General features: G+C 62.3%; 1 protein-coding gene across 1 annotated transcript in view; it reads left to right on the forward strand.

Annotated features, from left to right (window-relative positions):
• SLC29A3 (solute carrier family 29 member 3) overlaps positions 1-17,285 on the forward strand; it is a 36,325-nt gene extending 19,040 nt beyond the window's left edge. Inside the window, 4 exon segments of the mRNA XM_062214808.1 lie at positions 643-725; positions 6,541-6,767; positions 10,045-10,207; positions 14,313-17,285. Coding sequence (XP_062070792.1) covers positions 643-725; positions 6,541-6,767; positions 10,045-10,207; positions 14,313-14,952 — 1,113 coding nt within the window. The 3' untranslated portion in view covers positions 14,953-17,285.
• Positions 17,286-17,586: the final 301 nt, after the last annotated feature.

Below are 17,586 nucleotides of genomic sequence, written 5' to 3' on the forward strand. Positions count from 1 at the left end.
TCCTGCAGGGTGTTGTCGGGAAAGCCGGCCGCTGGTGTGCAGATCCCTGAGCCGCAGCCAGGAGAGACCCCTTCCCCGGTTCTGGCCGGTGCAGGAGCTGCTTCCCCAGAAGGCTGGGAGCTTTGGGGCAGCTGCTTGCAGGGGGCAAATCCAGAGTCGGCACGACGCTCCCCCGTAGGGGGCAGTGCCTGATGTTTCTGAGTTGGTTGCAAGAATGTGGTAAGGGCCTAAGGATGCCTGCTGGGTAATTCTGCATTTTGGCAACGGGCCAAAGAGGCCGTAGGGCAAAACTGTTCTTTTTAGGCGTAATCCCAGTCCTGTCTCCATTGCCTCAGTGCATACACACGACAGGCAGAGTGGCAGAGCTTGGGCTCCCTGGGGGCCGGGACAGTGTCTCACCCTGCCTTAAGCCCCCAGCACTTAGCACGGCTGCTGCTGGCAACTGTTTGTTGAATGGCTGAGTGTGTGGCTTAGCTTGGAGATGGCTGGGTCTCCGTGGTCTTGGGTGGACTTAACGTGGCTCCTGGGTATCTGAAGATGGTGGGGAGATCCTGTCTGGGCTCGGGTGGGCCCCGCCCCCGCCCCCCCGCCCCCCTGCCCCCCGCGAGTGACCTCAGCTGCTTCCTGCTTATGTGCTTCCAGAACTACTTTGAGAGCTACCTCGCCATCGCCTCCACCGTGCCCTCGCTGCTGTGCCTGGTGGCCAACTTCCTGCTTGTCAACAGGTAGGCCGTCGTCCGCCCTGCCACGGCCCCCGACCCCTGCTTCCCCCGTGCCTCTCCCAGCCATAGCTGTGTTTCTGTGGCAGTGTCAGCAGCCGGCTGGGGGCTGGTGGGGACACAGGGGTCTTCCTCCCAGGGTCGTGTCTGCCAGCTGCTGCCTGGGCCACAGGCCTGGATGCCAAGGGCCTACACGTGTATGTGTGGTGGGGCCCAGCACCAGGGCATGGGAGCTAGTCTTCCAAGCATTTCTGAGAGCATGTGGAGGCATCCCTGGCACTGGCCTCCCTGCCCTGTGCTTGGCCATAGGCTAGCTTGAGCATCGGCAGCTCACGGAGTGGGCAGGGAAACTTCTGACCTTGGGGTGGTGGGGGCTGGGAGGGACTCCATCCGGATACACCGTGGTGGGGGCTGGGAGGGACTCCATCCAGATACACCGTGGTGGGGGCTGGGAGGGACTCCATCCGGATACACCGTGGTGGGGGCTGGGAGGGACTCCATCCGGATACACCGTGGTGGGGGCTGGGAGGGACTCCATCCAGATACACCGTGGTGGGGGCTGGGAGGGACTCCATCCAGATACACCGTGGTGGGGGCTGGGAGGGACTCCATCCAGATACACCGTGGTGGGGGCTGGGAGGGACTCCATCCGGATACACCGTGGTGGGGGCTGGCAGGGACTCCATCCGGATACACCGTGGTGGGGGCTGGCAGGGACTCCATCCGGATACACCGTGGTGGGGACTGGGAGGGACTCCATCCGGATACACCGTGGTGGGGGCTGGGAGGGACTCCATCCGGATACACCGTGGTGGGGGCTGGGAGGGACTCCATCCAGATACACCGTGGTGGGGGCTGGGAGGGACTCCATCCGGATACACCGTGGTGGGGGCTGGGAGGGACTCCATCCAGATACACCGTGGTGGGGGCTGGGAGGGACTCCATCCAGATACACCGTGGTGGGGGCTGGGAGGGACTCCATCCGGATACACCATGGTGGGGACTGGGAGGGACTCCATCCGGATACACCGTGGTGGGGGCTGGGAGGGACTCCATCCGGATACACTGTGGAAGAAGAAGTGATTTAGGAGACTAGCAAATCAGCACAGCCCTGGGCCCCACTGAGTGACTGTTGTGGTCCATCCTCAGAGTTTACAAGGGCCTGGCCTTGGCTGCTTTGCCTGTGTTTGCCCAAAGCTGCCACTAGGTGATAATGATGACCACCCATGGCCCAGGAACCTCGGCTTCTCTGAGGCACAGCCCCTGGAGGCCTTGCACTGATGGCCCAGAGCCGATCAATTTGTAGTGACTCCCTGATCTTGTCTGAGCAGGTCCGGCCTCAGGGAATATGCTGTGATTGATTAGTGATGTCTGCTGCGGGTATGGGAGGAGAGCAGGACAGTGCCTAGTGTGCCAGTCTTCCCCACACGTCCTGCTATGGGGCTGTCCCTGTGACCCTTGGGGACACAGTGGCTGGAAACAGAAGTAACAACGAGTCACTTCATGCTCTGGGTGTCGACGAGGCTCAGGGTCTCCCATGCCTTTGTTGTTAGAGCACAGCTGAGGCTGGCACCCACCGCTCTGTCCCTCTCCCTCTCCCATCCTCCTCGTGGTCTCTCACGCGCCGGCCTCCAAGCACCAGGGCTGCTTACACCATGGCTGAAGAGCAGACGCTCGGGGACAGCCATAGAGAAGCTGCAGGGTTTTCACAGCCGGTCTCTGGGTCACACGGCGCCACGTTGGCCACACTCCCCTGGGGACAGTGTCAAAGTGTGTGCACCCGCCCGACGCCCACATGCAGTCTGGACATGTGAGCAGAGAGGGTGCTGGCCAGTGCATGGGGCTCCCGCTGCCTCCTGAGGGGGTGCCCCCAGCACCGCCGGCCCCCCAGAGGGCCGAGCAGGGTCCCTGGTGGTGCCTAGCAGGAGAAGAAGAGGCAGCAGCAGCTATGGTGGTAGGGCAGCCCTCGGCCTCGCAGGCCCCTCCTCTAGGTCTCTCTCTCACCACCCTCCCTGCTTTCGTTCTGCAGCCCCAGCTTGGGGAGCCCGGGCCCCCTTCCCCGTCCAGAGCCACTGCCTGAACCGTCAGAGGGGCGTCTCACCCTGGCTCTCCCCTTGTCACATCACTTTACCCTACTTTCCCCGTGGAGGTCAGGGGGTATCCCAAGACCACAGGGCCAGTCCGCGATGGCCCAGGCTTGCCCACACCTCACCACCCCCTTCATGGCTATGTTGTCCAGCAGGGCCTGGGGGCAGAAGTGACAGAGGAAGATGACCCCTCCCAGCAGCAGGTGGCCCTGTGAGCACTCTGTTCCCCTAGGCGCCTCATGTATTTGAACCTGACAGCAGCCTGTGACCCTGCTTTAAGTGGGGGGATCGGCCTCACAGAGGTGGGCAGCCCCCAGCCGTGTGGACGTTAAGACTGGAGCTGGGATGCCGCAGGTGACCTGTTCACTGCTGGCCTGTGTCAGGAACCGTGGGACCAGCCGCCCCTAGTCCCCCAGCTTCACAGTCCCCCCACCCAGCCCCAGCCAGAGCCAGGCTGCTAGGGAGGAGGGGCTGGGTCTATCTCTAGCAGGGGCCGAAGCCGGCCAGGCCGGTGGCTTCTCCGGAGGGGTCCGGCCCAGCCAAGCCCATCCTTGCCCTCCTGTTTGCCTGGGCTCAGGCGGGGCGGGGCTTGGTCTGATGCAGGTTGCAGGGGGATGGTTTGGGGCTAAGCAGTTTCTTATTAGATGTGAGATACTGAAACGTCTCCTCGCCTCCCCTCCCGGAGAAGCCTGCCTCTCCCCTGCCGGCTCATCCATAATCACCGAGTGTTTTATTATGTTAAACTCGCGGCATCATAAATACTGATGAGGGCCATTTACATTTTGGAAACTTATGAAGAAATCACTTGCCTGGGGTCCTGAGCCGTCAGGAGTAGGAGGATGGGGACTGGCAACCTGGGCACCCCAGGAACCTTCACAGCCGCGCGGCCTGCCCAGGGGCCTCCAGCCTGGAGCTGTGTCCTTGTGCCTGTGCCCTGGTCCCTGATCCAGCCCCCTTCACTGGATAGCACTTGCCTCGACTTTCCCTAAAATCCCAGGGCATCATTGTTGCGGGGGTCCCTCCCCCTGCCTGGCATGGGAGAAGCAGGAGAGGGTGGGGCCCTGGTATCTGTGGGTGGGCTTGCAGCTACATGTTTCATGAAGCTTTCTGCGCTGAGGGTATCTGCCTTCCCCTCCCCACCAAGGGATCTTGCTGAGGACCTGGGGCCCGAGGGTGGAGGTGCTGGTGGGAGTAGCTTGCAAGGAGACCTGTGCCGGAACAGGGGACAAAGTGCACTGCTTTAGGAGCGCACCTGTCTCATCTCCCGCTCCTCCCTGGCTGCCACCCAGCCAGGCCAGAGGAACAGGTCCTCGGTTCTGCCAGAGCACCAGCCTGTGCACTGCCGTGCAGCGATAAGCTCCAGGGAGGCAGCAGGTGTCTGTGGACTGAAGCTGGCCGGTGCCGAGGGGAGTGAGAGGCACAGCCGGGAGGGTTAGGCCTACGCGAGCCCCTGCCCCACTCCCCTGCACTCCTGATCTCTCTTGCTGTGGATCTGTGCTCAGTCCCTGAGCCGGTGCTGGGGCCCAGGCAGGGCCTCCTGCTGCCTCCTCGCCTGGCCTTGTTGCTTCCCACAGCTTCTCTTCTGATTACAACTCTGGCCTTGGTCCCAGCCTCTCTGCGCGGAACATCTTCTCACTTAGAGTCACTAGTTCATGGGGGTGAGAAGACAGACGCCCCGGGAGCTTGAATGCGTGCCGGGGGTCACCCAGCGAGTAGTGGGCAGAGCCAGACAAGGGCTCGGTTTCACACTCAGGCTCCGTGCACCTGCCGGCTCTCATTGTGGGGTGGGTGGAGCAGCTCTGCCTGCTGTGGGGGGTGGAGAGGCCCCCACACTATGTGACCCAGTCCAGTGTGTAGGACCACCCTGGGCACCGGGGCTAAACCTGATGAGCCACCTCTAGGGCATCTGGTGCACACTGGACCCTGGCTTCCAGGGGCGCCACCTGGCTGCCCACCAGCTCCCGCCCAGGCCCGGGAGGAGAGACTGGGTGAGCATCTCGGTGGGTGTGGAGCTCCTCAGACGTGGCAGGCGCTGCAGCAAGGATTCGAGTGCACTCGTTCCTGGGAGGTGAAGGTAGAGACTTCAGAGGGAGACAGGGAAGGCCGGTGTCCACGGAGGGCGGCCCAGAGCCTGCCCCTGCCAGGATCACAGGGAGCAGCACAGGACCCAGCCCCAAGGGTATTGACCCAGCCCCGAGGGTATGTATCCACCCTCTGCCCCCGTCACTGGGGGAAAGCTGCTCCTGAGGGGGGAGGGGGCAGCTCTGGGTCTCCAGCCTCCTCTCTGTGCTTTTGCACTCCCTTCGCCACCGCAACCCAAGTCCATTGCCAGTCCCTGAACGCACTGTGCTCTGTCTCCCAAGATGCTCATACGCAGAGGGGCCTCCCCTTCATCCTCATGGTCCAGCTTGGATGTTGCCTCCAGGCAGCCTTCCGTGACCTCCCCATGGAGCCTTCAGCATGGTAGCCTGAAATGCCTGCCGCTGGTCCATCCCATGTGCCCAGCACTGCCCCCTCACAGCACTGGCCCCATAAGCTCAGTGCATGCTTATAAATGAACAGGCCATTGAGGACACACACCTGCAGACTGGGCCCCGCCCCAGCTCCCCAGGGCCTCGTCCTGTGACGCTGAGCCATCCCCTCACTTCCTCAGCGGCTGCTACTCCCCCTTCAGCTGAGGATGCGGGGGAAACTGAGGCCACCCTGGGGCGACACGCACGTGCATTTCATGCTCATCATCTCACACCTCTTGTGTGCACCCAGATCCCTACCTTTCCAGTACGCCTTTTTTTTATATAATAATAATAATAAATGGTATACATCTAATCTGGCTTTTCTCTCGGCCCCCAGCAGCTGGTTAACAGGAAAATGAACTAAGCCTCAATCCGGTTTAAGGCTTAGTCTAATCTGATCATTTAAGCAGCCCCTTGAGTAGGGACTCTCTCTCCCTGGAATAGAAATGTGCAGTTTCTCCCCGGGGCCGTGAGGGGGCTGGGCGGCACAGTGGCTTCTGCACGGGCCTGTGGGCGTCCCCTGGCTCCTGCTGCCAGCCTTCTGTAATCCAGGGAGGCAGCTGGGCATCCCGTGGGCAGACTGCAGGCACAGCTGGGTGACCTTGGGCAGGAGCCCGGCCTCTTTGCTGGACACACAGGTAAGAGTGCATCTTACACAGCTGGTGCGAGAATTATAGAAGCGTTAGAGGAGTGCCTGGCCCGGACCGCGTGCTGTGTGGAGTGTCTGCTGTCATGGTGATGGTGAGGATGATGAGGATGTCCTTGTCGTTCTCCTCCCCTCCCCCATCCCTGGCTCCTAATGCTGAGCGCTGGGGGCGGGGGGAGCCCGGGAGCCCAGGAGCCCAGGGATGGTGTTGCTGTGTTTAAACAAGAGGCAAAGCTCTGCCGTGTAGCAGGTGCTTGCCCGGCATCCAACGATGCAGCCTTCCAGCGAGGTGAGAGGCGGCGGCAGCCAGGAGCTTGCTTGGAGCCCAGAGCCGCTTTCTACAGGCACACAGCTTGCCGGGGCCGTGCAGCCACCTGTGGAGGAGGAGCTGTGCTCCCCGTGGTGCAGGGCGACTGGGTCACTTTCCCAGGGCCACACGCTAGCGAGGCCGCCCGGCAGGATTCAGACCCAGGCCCCTGAGCAGTGCGGACACTTCCCTGCTGAGCTCCCTGCCCGCCCCCCAACACCCCAGGGGTCCCCAGCCCGGCCCTCAGCTTCTGGTGTCCTCACCGCAGGGTTCCGGTGCACGTCCGCGTCCTGGCCTCGCTGTTGGTCATGCTGGCCGTGTTCGTGGTGATGATCGTGCTGGTGAAGGTGGACACCTCCTCCTGGACCCGCGGCTTCTTTGCCGTCACCATGGTCTGCATGGCCGTGGTGAGCGGCGCCTCCACCGTCTTCAGCAGCAGCGTCTACGGCATGACCGGCTCCTTTCCCATGAGGAATTCCCAGGCGCTGATCTCAGGTGAGAGCCGCGCTCCAGACCGCCCGCCAGGTTTACCCACGTGAGGTCCACGGAGAGCAAGCGGAGGTGAGCGAGTGGTGGCCCTTCCCCAAGGCGAGACGTGTCCAGGGTGCACCTGCGTGATCGATTGTCACGGAAGAGACCAGCCTGGAACCTGGTGCCATTGAGTGACAGCCTGATGCCACCGTAAACCTGCACTTAGGCAAGAGTTGCCAGGGGCTGCCCTCTTCTGCTCTGAATGGAGCCAGCCAGGACAGCTGAACCGGGGCTGGAGGCTGAGCTGCGCACCCGGCTGGTGTGTCGGGAGCTCAGCCAGGCTGCGCTGGGGCCAGCGCTTCGGCTCCTCTGCACATGGGCCTCACCATGGCTGCCTGAGCCTCCTCGTTGCATAGGGTCTGGGCTACAAGAGCAAGCATCCCAAAAGTCCCAGGCAGAAGCCTGTTTCTGACAGCCACAGGAGCCACGTGGAGTCACTTCCGGCATAGCAGTTAGCTCCCCTGGGCTCCTGACCCGTCCCGGCTGGAGAGGTGGGGGTGGTCCTGGAAGGAAAGCAGGGCAGAGGCAGTGGAGAGTGTTCCGGTTCCTGGAAGCAGCCTGCCTCCTGCAGGCGCCCCGCCCCGTTCTTCTGTTCTTCTATCTTTCCCTCTGGCTTTCCTGCCCCTCCCCCTCCCCGCCTCTGGGCTCCTCTGATTCCACAGAGGGTCTGCTCTGTGCACTCCCCGGCCTCACGTGGGCATGCGCCTGGGTGAGAGGGGAGGCGACCCCTCTAGTCTGGTGTGGAGGCCTGGGCCCCAGATGACCCCACAGGTGAAAAGGAGCAGGGTGTGTGGACGTCAGTGCTGTGCAGAGACCCCCGCTCCCAAGGCGAGGCTGCAGGCCCTGCGTGCGGACCACGGTGTGAACACGTGTCCACCCGGGGAGAATTTCAGCCAAGCCAGAGAGGATGTGGCAGGGATGACAAATCCCGTGACAAGAGCGTCCCCTCCCCGCCCGACGCCCGTGCCAGACATCACTAATAGATCCCTATCTTCCCTCCTAAGCCTCTAAATCCTTCTTCATACGGCACTCGAGGCAACTCCTCTCGACAGATCAGAGGCCAGATGCGAGCTCCAATCCGTTTGCCATTTTTGATGCGGGATTAGGCTCCCGGCTCTCTCCTGGGAAAATCCTGGCCCCAGATCAAATCGAGCCAACATGGGCACGTGGCTCAGTTTCTGAGAGCGGGCAGCACGCGCCCAGCAGTGGTTGCAGAAGCCATGCCTGGCCGTCGCACCCTGGACTTCGTCCTGGCCAGCCATCGTCGCTGGTCTCAGCTAGGGGCGCTTCTCCCTGTCTCCCTCCCTCCGCTGCAGGAGGTCTTCCCCCTGGAACTGCAGCCTTGCTGACTACCTGTCCAGGAGCCCCGGACGAGCCCCCGCGTTTCTGTTGGCCCTGCAGGTGCACCTGGTCACCTGCGGCTCTTCGGGGGGGAGGGGAGCAGTCTCCTGTGAGTTTTCCAGAAAGTGGCAAGATTTCCAGTCGATATCCACTACCCTGGCCCCACGCATGCTCGTGACCGTGTGAGGCCCCCGTGGGCGCCTGACTCCCTGGGAAATCGGAGGGGTCCCATTCTCCTGGGGCCACTTGCCAGTCCCACTTGTTTCTGGTCCAGAGGAGCCCATCTGTGACTCCCTCGAGTGCTGGCAGTGGAGGAGCAATTCATTTGTTTTGTGCTGGTGTGTTCTGGAACCCCTCATTTGCATATATTTCCATAACTGATGAGATAAAAGTAGGGAGTCGTGAAGGATGAGCTCCCGGAGGCCGGTTTGCTGTTGATGATAATATTGCGAATTCTCCACAAGTTGGGGAGAGAGGGGGTGATCGGTGGGCGGCGGCGGGGGAGCGTCTGACGGAGCCTAACCCTGGCCAGGTGGGGATTAAGACGGCTGCCACGCAGGGCCCCTCCAGGCAAAGGTCCACCCCCCCCCGTGCGGCTTTGATGTCGGAAGACGGAAATAGCCTAGCCCCTAATTGGAAATCGGAGAGGATTTATCCGGCATCTCTCTCTACCAGGCACTGCTCCGACTGCGTTCCGTGCACTGATCTTTTTCATCTCCATCTCGGCCCTAAACTGGGGCTGTTAGTAACGTTCCCCATTTTCTAGACAAGGAAACAGGCACAGAGAGGGCAAGGGCCTCGCCCCAGGTTGCACAGCAGCAGGGGGGGGAGCCTGGGTCCGGCTCTACCTTCCTGATTTCAGAGTCTGTGGCCACAACTGCTTGGTCCCACCCAGGCTCAGGGCCCTTAGGATCATTCAGGGGGCCAAGGGCGGTTCCCCCACAGGGACCCAGGGACGCTGGTGGAGCGCGGCGAGGCCTCGGCTGCTCCTCGGCCCGTTGCCCTGTGCCCCACAGGAGCCACTGACCAGGGCCGCGCAGCCCGTGCCCTGCACACCGTCTGCAGGCAGCGTTTTTCCAGCCTCCTGAGAGGCCCCGTGCTGAGGCCTGAGCCACCCAGCCGGACACCTGCGCCCACACCGACCATGGATGAACACGGCCCTGTCCTCGGCTCCCGTGTTTCTCCACCTGCTCCCCTTCCTGCCTTACCACGGGCTCGTGTGGCGACAGTGTGAGCGATGATGGCCCCATTTCTCAGGCAGGCAGACAGAGGCGGAGGAGAGTGAGTGGTCTGCCCAAGCGCAGAGCCATGTCCCGAGTCAGGTGACACGTGGGCCCCTCGTCCGGCACGAGCGCTGCCCATGGCTGTGGGACAGCCCCTGCCTCCCGGAAGCAGCGGTGTAACTGTGCCAGGATGGAGACTGGCACTTGCCAGAGGCCCGCTGTGCACAGGGCCCCTCCCTCTGTCCACAGAGCAGCCGTGCATGGCCAGTGTTGCTCTCCCCACCTTAGGGGTGAGCAAGCCATGGCCCACAGAAGTCATGATGGCCCGCTGGGTCACGGCTAGGGCGGGGCAGAGTCAGGGCTCCGACGTGGCTCTTGGACCTGGGAGCCTCCCCTGATGGGCAGCAGTGCAGGGCGCCCTGTGGCCCTGTGGCCCTGTGGGGCAGCCTGTAGCCATGCGCTTGGCGAGCAGAGAGTTCCATGTGGTGAGGTGGTTGCACGTTTGTAGGAACATACGGGCATACGTGTGGCACGTGAGTACGTGTGTGCAACAGTGTGCATGTGAGCACGTGGACACGCGTGTGTGCCACAGCTGCCTTGGGGGCTGAGGAACCCGCAGCCACTCGCCTCCCCGCGTGTGGCCCTAACCGTCTCCGCGGTGTCCTTGGTGTCTGCAGGAGGAGCCATGGGAGGGACCGTGAGTGCCGTGGCCTCGCTGGTGGACATGGCGGCGTCCAGGGACGTGACGGAGAGCGCCCTGGCCTTCTTCCTCACGGCAGCCGTCTTCCTGGGGCTCTGCATCGGGCTCTACCTGCTGCTGCCCAGGCTGGAGTACGCCAGGTGAAGGCCCGCCCCTCCCGCCCTCCCGCCCTCCTGCCCCGCTCCTTCCCTTCTGTGGACGGCTCTGTCCTCGCAGCGTCCACCTGCGCTCGCCTGACGCCCAGGGAGCTCTCTGGTCCCTGGGCCTCCCCGCTCGCCTGGTGCCCAGGGAGCTCTCTGGTCCCTGGGCCTCCCCGCTCGCCTGGTGCCCAGAGAGCTCTCTGGTCTCTGTGCCTCCCTGCTCGCCTGGTGCCCAGGGAGGTCTCTGGTCCCTGTGCCTCCCCGCTCGCCTGGTGCCCAGAGAGCTCTCTGGTCTCTGTGCCTCCCTGCTCGCCTGGTGCCCAGGGAGCTCTCTGGTCTCTGTGCCTCCCTGCTCGCCTGGCGCCCAGGGAGGTCTCTGGTCCCTGTGTCTCCCTGCTCACCTGGCACCCAGGGAGGTCTCTGGTCCCTGTGTCTCCCCGCTCGCCTGGTGCCCAGAGAGCTCTCTTGTCCCTCTCTCTCCCCTCTCCTCTTGGGTTGTGGTCAAAGCTACAGCCCAGGGCCTTGAGCTGCGGCTGGCTCACAGCAGTTGCTCAGCACACTGGCCTGGCATGTGCATGGGGGAGGCCGGTTGCAGGCCGCACCCCTGAGCAGGTGGAGTCTGTGAGGTTGGGTTCGGGGAAGGCAGGTGGTAGAGTAGCAGTAGCAGGTGGTGATGGCTCCTGTCTGCTTACACCTCCCCTGCTCCCGCACTGGCTCGGCCCAGCTGGCTGATGAGTGCCACACCCCTGCTCCTCCTTGGGCGTAGCCCTAGTGTTGCTCATTATCCCCACGCACAAACTAGAAAGCCGGGGCTCAGAGAGGTTAAGGTCACAGTCACTGGGTAGCAGAGCCAGGACTTTTACAATCATCATCATCATCATCATCAAGATTTTCTGAGAGGCAGAGACAGAGAGCTTCTCTCTGCTTTACTCGTAAGCGCACTCAACAGGCAGGGCTGGGCCAGGCTGAAGCCCCGAGCCCCACGTGGGTCTCCCACGTGGGTGGCAGGGATCCAGATACTTGAACCATCACCGCTGCCTCCTCGGGCAGAGCCGGGTTTGAACATGACCTTGAGCCTGGGTTTCACCCAGTCGCTGCCTCGTGGGGCTCCTTTCCTGCTTGAAGTAGTGTTCTCTCCCTCCCTCCCTCCCTCTCTCCCTCCCTCCCCCTCCCTCCTTTTTCTTCCTCGAGTCCTGCTACTATTTTTAAAGAAACCACCGTTGACTGTCTGTTGTGTTCTGTTCTTCCCAAAGCTTTTCCCGAGCCGTTATCTTGTTGAGTGTAGGAAAGGCAAAGTCCTCTCTCCCCATGTTACGGGTGAGGAAGCCGGGGCCCCGGGGAGGCCCAGTGATCTGCCTGTGCCCCAGGTGTGAGCTGGCAGAGCCGCGAGAGGCTGGGCCTGTCGGATTCTGCGCTCTCTCACGGGAACCTGGTTCTGGCCGGAGCCTGCCTCCCTGCTTACGGGGTTGTTCACGGCTTCAGCCGGCCGCAGCGGCTGGGGGAGGATAGGAGACAGCGGCACTGCTTGAACTGGAGGCGTCTCCTGGCACCCAGGCACCCACAGCCCCTCCCCTGCCCCGCAGGGCTCTCGTCATCTGTCCAGCTGTGGCTCCAGGGCGACGTCCCTGTGATTCCTGGGGTCCGGCTGGTTCCCATCCCCCCAGGGCCCCGAACACTGCCGAGTGAGTTACGTTTGAGCCCCTGAATGAGTAGGAGGGCAGGCGGACCCCACCCCCACCCCTGCTGCTGCTCCCGTGTCCTGGTCCAGGCTGCTGCGTGTGGCTGGGTCCGTGTCCAGGAGCGAGCACAGGTGGGGTCCTGTTTGCCTGGACCTGGAGGCTGAGAACAGGGCCTCGCGGGGGGAAATCAGAACGCTGGCGGCGCCCCGGGACGCTTGGTGCCGAGCAGTTGATGCTGGGTGCACAGAGGGCTGGGCGCCCGTGCAGGCTCTGCTGTGCCACGCCTGGGAGGGCGACACCAGGCAGCAGCATCGGGAGGGGGGCCGGGGAAAGACCCTGGGCCCTGGAGACTTGCAGAGTCACGGCCAAGACCTGCGGCCCGGAGAGGGAGGCAGGGAGACTCCCGTCCACAGACTGCAATTGGGAAAGCAGACGAGGCCCAGGGCCACGGCCCCTGCTCAGCATCACGTACAGGAGGGACTCTGGGTGGGCACCACCCTGCCCGCTCACTTGGGATCTGTAGGCTCTTAGGGTTGGAGTTAGGGTTGGAGCGCTGGCGGGAACTTCAAACCCTCATGGCCCGGGGAAGCCTCCACTTCTCGGAGCAGGAAACTGAGCCTGAGGCAGGGGCGTGCTCGGCCCGGGTCACACAGGTGCGGGGCAGAGGGGAGGCTGAAGGTGGAACCCAGCTCTCATCATGCTACTGCCTGACACACAGGTGTGTACCGAGTTCTTTGGGTCAGGCCAGATTAACACAGCCAGCTGAGGCCCAGAGAGGTCCAGTGACTTAGGCAAGGTCACACAGCAAGGCAGAGTGACTGTGGCAAAAGTGGGCAAGACGGCGATAGTCAGGGTTGAGGACAGAGAGGGGCAAGGGGAAAAGACCCTTTCACAGGCTCCTTAGTTTCTGTCAGCCACTGTGTTTTTAAGGGCTCCTCTATGCCTGGGGTGGGTAGTTAAAAACAGTCAAACTGCGTGCTGTTGAAGGAGGCGGATGATAAACCAGCAAACCATTGCGAAGGTTGTAGTTTGTGGCAGTGACTTGGAAGCCCTCAGCGGCTGCTCTGATGGAGGTTAAGACGGCAGTGACTTAGGGAGGATGGATGGTGCGGAGCAGAGACGAGCGCTACCAGGTGGGAGCGCGGTTCGTGCTCATCTCTCAGGGCGCTCAAGGTGCCGGCGATTTAACTCCTCAGTTTCTTCTAGAAGTCTGCCGCACCAGAGCGCTGGCATCCCCGTGCGAGGATTTCTGCACAGAGAGACTGCACCGCTGTTTGTAGTAGTGAGAGACCACATGTAGGGGAGGCCCCTGGATGTGCGTCGGTGGGGAGCTATCCACAGGGCGAGCCGTCCTGCAGCAGCGTGGCAGAGCCGAGCCACACGGCCCCATGTGTGAAAGGGTGGCCGCCTCGGCACGCCTGGATCGGTGAGGTTCCGGGTGATGTAGGCAGTTATGGGGTCGTGGACACAGCGGCCCATGGCAGTGGGCTGTTGCAGGAGGTCATGGAATAGCAACAGTGTGCTCCCGTATTGTGTGTGTGTTGGGGGGGGGGGTTACACCTGCATGGAGCGGCTCGCTGATGGCCCCGCTAAGGGCAGGAGCAGAGGTGGGGATGGCGAGAGCGCTCCCCTCCTACCACAGCGTTTCTCTTCTGCGTTGTGTGGCTTCATTGCATCATGCAGACCTTACTTGTATAACTTTTGAGTTTTATATATATTTTTTAAAGATTTCATTTATTTACTTGAAAGCAGAGTTAGAAACAGAGAGAGGAAGAGACAGAAAGGTCTACCATCTGCTGGTTCACTCCCAAAGTGGCTACAATGGTTGGAGCTAAGCCCATCCAAAGCCAGGAGCTTCTTCCGGGTCTCCCATGGGGGTGCAAGGGCCCAAGGACCTGAGCCATCTTCTACCGCTTTCCCAGGCCATAGCAGAGAGCTGGATCGGAAGTGGAGCAGCTGGGATTGAACCAGCACCCATATGGGATGCAGGTTCCACAGGTGGAGGCTTAGCCTGCTATGCCAGAGCACCGGCCCCGAGTTTTATATTTTTAATTACCATTTTCTCTCTACCTCCTGCATCTAGTTCAACAGAAAGGCAGGTGAGTTAGAGCTGGAGCCCCTGCTCATGGTGTGGTGCTCAGTGCTGGGTCCCTGTGTCCCTCCCCGCGGCATGGCCAGCACTGCAGGACAAGGTTCTGGAGCCCAGCCTGGCAGGTGGGACAGGGACAGTGCAGGGCCTCCTGTGACCACCTTGCAGCAGCCACAGCATCTTGTGGACTCCCAGGGCTTAGGCTCTGCACGCGGGGGTCAAGGTGCTGATCTGAGCAGCCCCCTGCCCACCACAACCCCTACTTTGCTGACTGCGAAGTCCTGGGCTCCTTGTCCCTGGGAACCCCCAGCAATACCACCATCTCTGCTGCCCACAGGTATTACATGAGGCCCGTTTACCCAGCCTGCGTGGTTTCTGGTGAAGAGGAGCCGCCCCAGACCTCCCCGAGCAGCCCTTTGGTGGCGCCCCAGACACCGCCCCTGCGCCCCATCCTGAGGAAGACGGCGGGCCTGGGCTTCTGCATGGTCTACCTCTTCTTCATCACCGGCCTCATCTTCCCCGCCATCTCCACCAACATCCAGTCCCTGCACGAGGGCTCAGGCTCGCCGTGGGCCACCAAGTTCTTCGTGCCGCTCACCGCCTTCCTCCTCTACAACTTTGCGGACCTGTGCGGCCGGCAGATCACGGCCTGGCTGCAGGTGCCGGGGCCCAGGAGTAAGATGTTCCCCGCGCTGGCGCTGCTGCGCACCGCGCTCGTGCCCTTCTTCGTGCTCTGCAACTACCAGCCGCGCAGACACCTGGCGCTGGTGCTCTTCACGTCCGACGCCTACCCCGTGCTCTTCTCCTGCCTGCTCGGGCTCAGCCACGGCTACCTCAGCACGCTGGCCCTCATCTACGGCCCGAAGCTCGTGCCCCGGGAGCTGGCCGAGGCCACGGGCCTCGTCATGTCCCTGTACCTGATGCTGGGCTTGATCCTGGGCTCTGCTGGCTCGGCCCTGCTGGAGCACCTGGTCTAGGAGGGGGCGGGGCTCGGGCGCCCAGGGGAGGAAGGCGCTGGGCTTCCACAGTGCACAGGGCCCAGCACGCTCCGGCCGGCCTCAAGTCTCCCAAGCCTGGAGCTGCGTGGCAGAGGCATTCCCGACACTTCCACAGAACATTCCAGAGACGCCTGCAGAAGACACAGCGCAAAGTGCAGCTGTCCCCTCCCAGCTACCGGTGAGCATCCTCCCTTCCTCCCATCCTGTCGCCGGTGGTCGACCTGGACTCGTCCCCAGGCTCGCGCCGGGAGCCAGGGCAGCCTCTCCGTCTTCCGGCCCTGCTCCCTCCAGCTGACGGCAGAGGGGAGAGATTCCCGGCGCTCCCCACCGGAACAGGGCCCCCGCCGTGGGGTCCTCCTGGGACGGCCGGTCCGCAGGCCCTGGGCCTGAGCCCACACAGACGCCGTGTTCTCTGGGGAAGAGGGTGCTCACCAGCTGGCCCGCGAGGCAGCCTGGCAGGAGCCCTGCAGGCCTGCGCTGGGGCCCTGAGGGCCTCTGTGTGCTGGGGACCAAGCGTCAGGACTGGGCTTCACCAGGGACGTTCGTGGCCTGGTGCTTTATGGTCTGGTCAGGTCACTGGTTCAAGGGCGTAATAAACACCGGGGTAGGCAATGGAACCCTTATGGTTGTCTGTATGGGAGGTGGGGTTTCAAACAGCAGAAAATGCACATTATTGTCTTTTCATTCCATTTTCCATGAACTTTTGGAAGTTCCCTCGTATGAGACATGGCCTTGGCAGGAAATGGCGTACTCAGGTTGGGTAATGAGGACATCGTAAGAGCAGGTGCAGGGCCCCAGGAGCCTGTGTGTTCCACCCAAGAGTGAAGGAGGGAGGGGCCTCTCGAATGTGGAGATGTGTTGGTGCTTGGGGCCCGCTGAAGGGTAGGCTTGCCCCCTCCCCACGTAGGTGTGTGCCCCGGGTGGAGGAGCGACTGGAGGGGCAGGGTCTCGCCCAGCCCTGGGCCAGCTGGGCCCTCGCCTTTCATGGGGTTATTTCTGTGGACGTCATTGAGTCTGAAGCTTCGCTCAGCTGGGCCAGGTGTTGCCTTGTTCTGGTTTGTTCCCCGTGGCTGCCTCCAGGGATGATGCCCGGGCTCCGTGCCCCTCCCCAGCCCCGTCCCGGGGACATGGTGACCGGCTCACACTGGCAGGTGCCTCATGTAAACAGTGATGGTTCTTCAGGTGCCTCGTGGGCTCCTGCAGGGCTGGCGGCTGGCTTGGGAATCAGGAGAGAAGGGAACAAAACGCAGTCTTGACTCCTTAAGAGTGGAACAGGAGGAACGGGGCTTGTCCCCGAGGAGCAGCGACCCCGAGAGCCGTGTAGCCCTGTGTAGCGCTGTGCTAGCAGCCAGGAAGCCAGCTGCTGGCCTAGGCCCTGCCCCCACGGCCTCTCCGTGGCCACTGGAGAATTGAAGAGGACACCCTTGAAAGGGTTTCTGAAACCTGATACCACGAAGCAATCATTCTCTTCGCCCCCTGCAGGAGGCTGCGATGCCCCCGTTGGCGTCCTCAGCACCTCCGTGCCTGCGAGATTGGGGGCCTGCGGCTGCCCCAGGTGTTAAAATCCACACAGCCAGAATGCAGGGGGGCTGGCTTTCAGGGGAGCAGGGTGGCCTCCCTCCTAGAGAAACAATCTGCAGGCAGTGTGAAGGAGCCGGGGCGCAGGGGTGAGGGTGCGGTGCTGAGACCGCGGCACTTGCTGTGCAGCGAGGAGAGGCTGCCAAGCCACGCTGGGCCGCGGTTCACAAGGCTCCCTCCCCCCAGGCAGGGGGAGGCAAGGAGTGCAGGTGCTTCAACAGAGAGGCGCATGGGGGCGCTCAGGTCCCTGTCCCACTTCCACAGGGAGAGCAGCCCCTGGGGTTTGGCTGCGTGGGGCTCGGTGTCCTGTGACCCTGGTGGGCTTGTGACCACGGCTGGGACAGTGGGCCGAAGAAACGCGTCCGAGAGAACCGGCTTTGCCGAGAACGGCTGTGTCTGACGGTTCCCACACTTGACCCCGAGCGGCCTTTGTTCATTCCCAGACTGTGCACATCTCATTGTCCGGCTTATGTCCAGCAACGTGAGCAGTAGGAGCAGCCACGGGGTGGACTCTGCAAGGTGCGGCTGAGCAGGGAGGCTGTTGTGAGCTGAGGCTGCTCCTGCTCCAGGGCACGGACTCCGTGCGGTGGGTGTGGGAGGAGGCCCGCGGGGAGCGACACCTTGACCAGGGACTTGGAGGAGTTCGCGGTGAGTGGAATGAAAACCAAATTGAAGTCCAGCTCATGATGCAATTTTTCATGAATGTGTTTTGTATACATGGATTTTAAAATGTTTTGCACCAAAATAGATTCCTTTTTTTAAGGATTTGTGTATTTATTCAAGCGGCAGAGTGACAGAGGCTGAGGGACAGAGAAGAGGAGGTCTTCCATTTTCTCATTCACTTCCCAAACGGCAGCAACGTCTGGCTGGGCCAGGCTGCAGCCAGGAGCCGGGAGCTCCCTCAGGGTCTCCCAGGCAGGTGCAGGGAGACTTGGGCCATCTTCTGCTGCCTTCTCAGGCGCCTTCGCAGGGAGCCGAATGGGAAGCAGAGCAGCTGAGACTCAGACTGGCTCTAGCACAGGTTGCCGGCATCGC

This window comes from Lepus europaeus, chromosome 17 (genome assembly GCF_033115175.1).
Source record: "Lepus europaeus isolate LE1 chromosome 17, mLepTim1.pri, whole genome shotgun sequence".
NCBI lineage: Eukaryota > Metazoa > Chordata > Mammalia > Lagomorpha > Leporidae > Lepus > Lepus europaeus.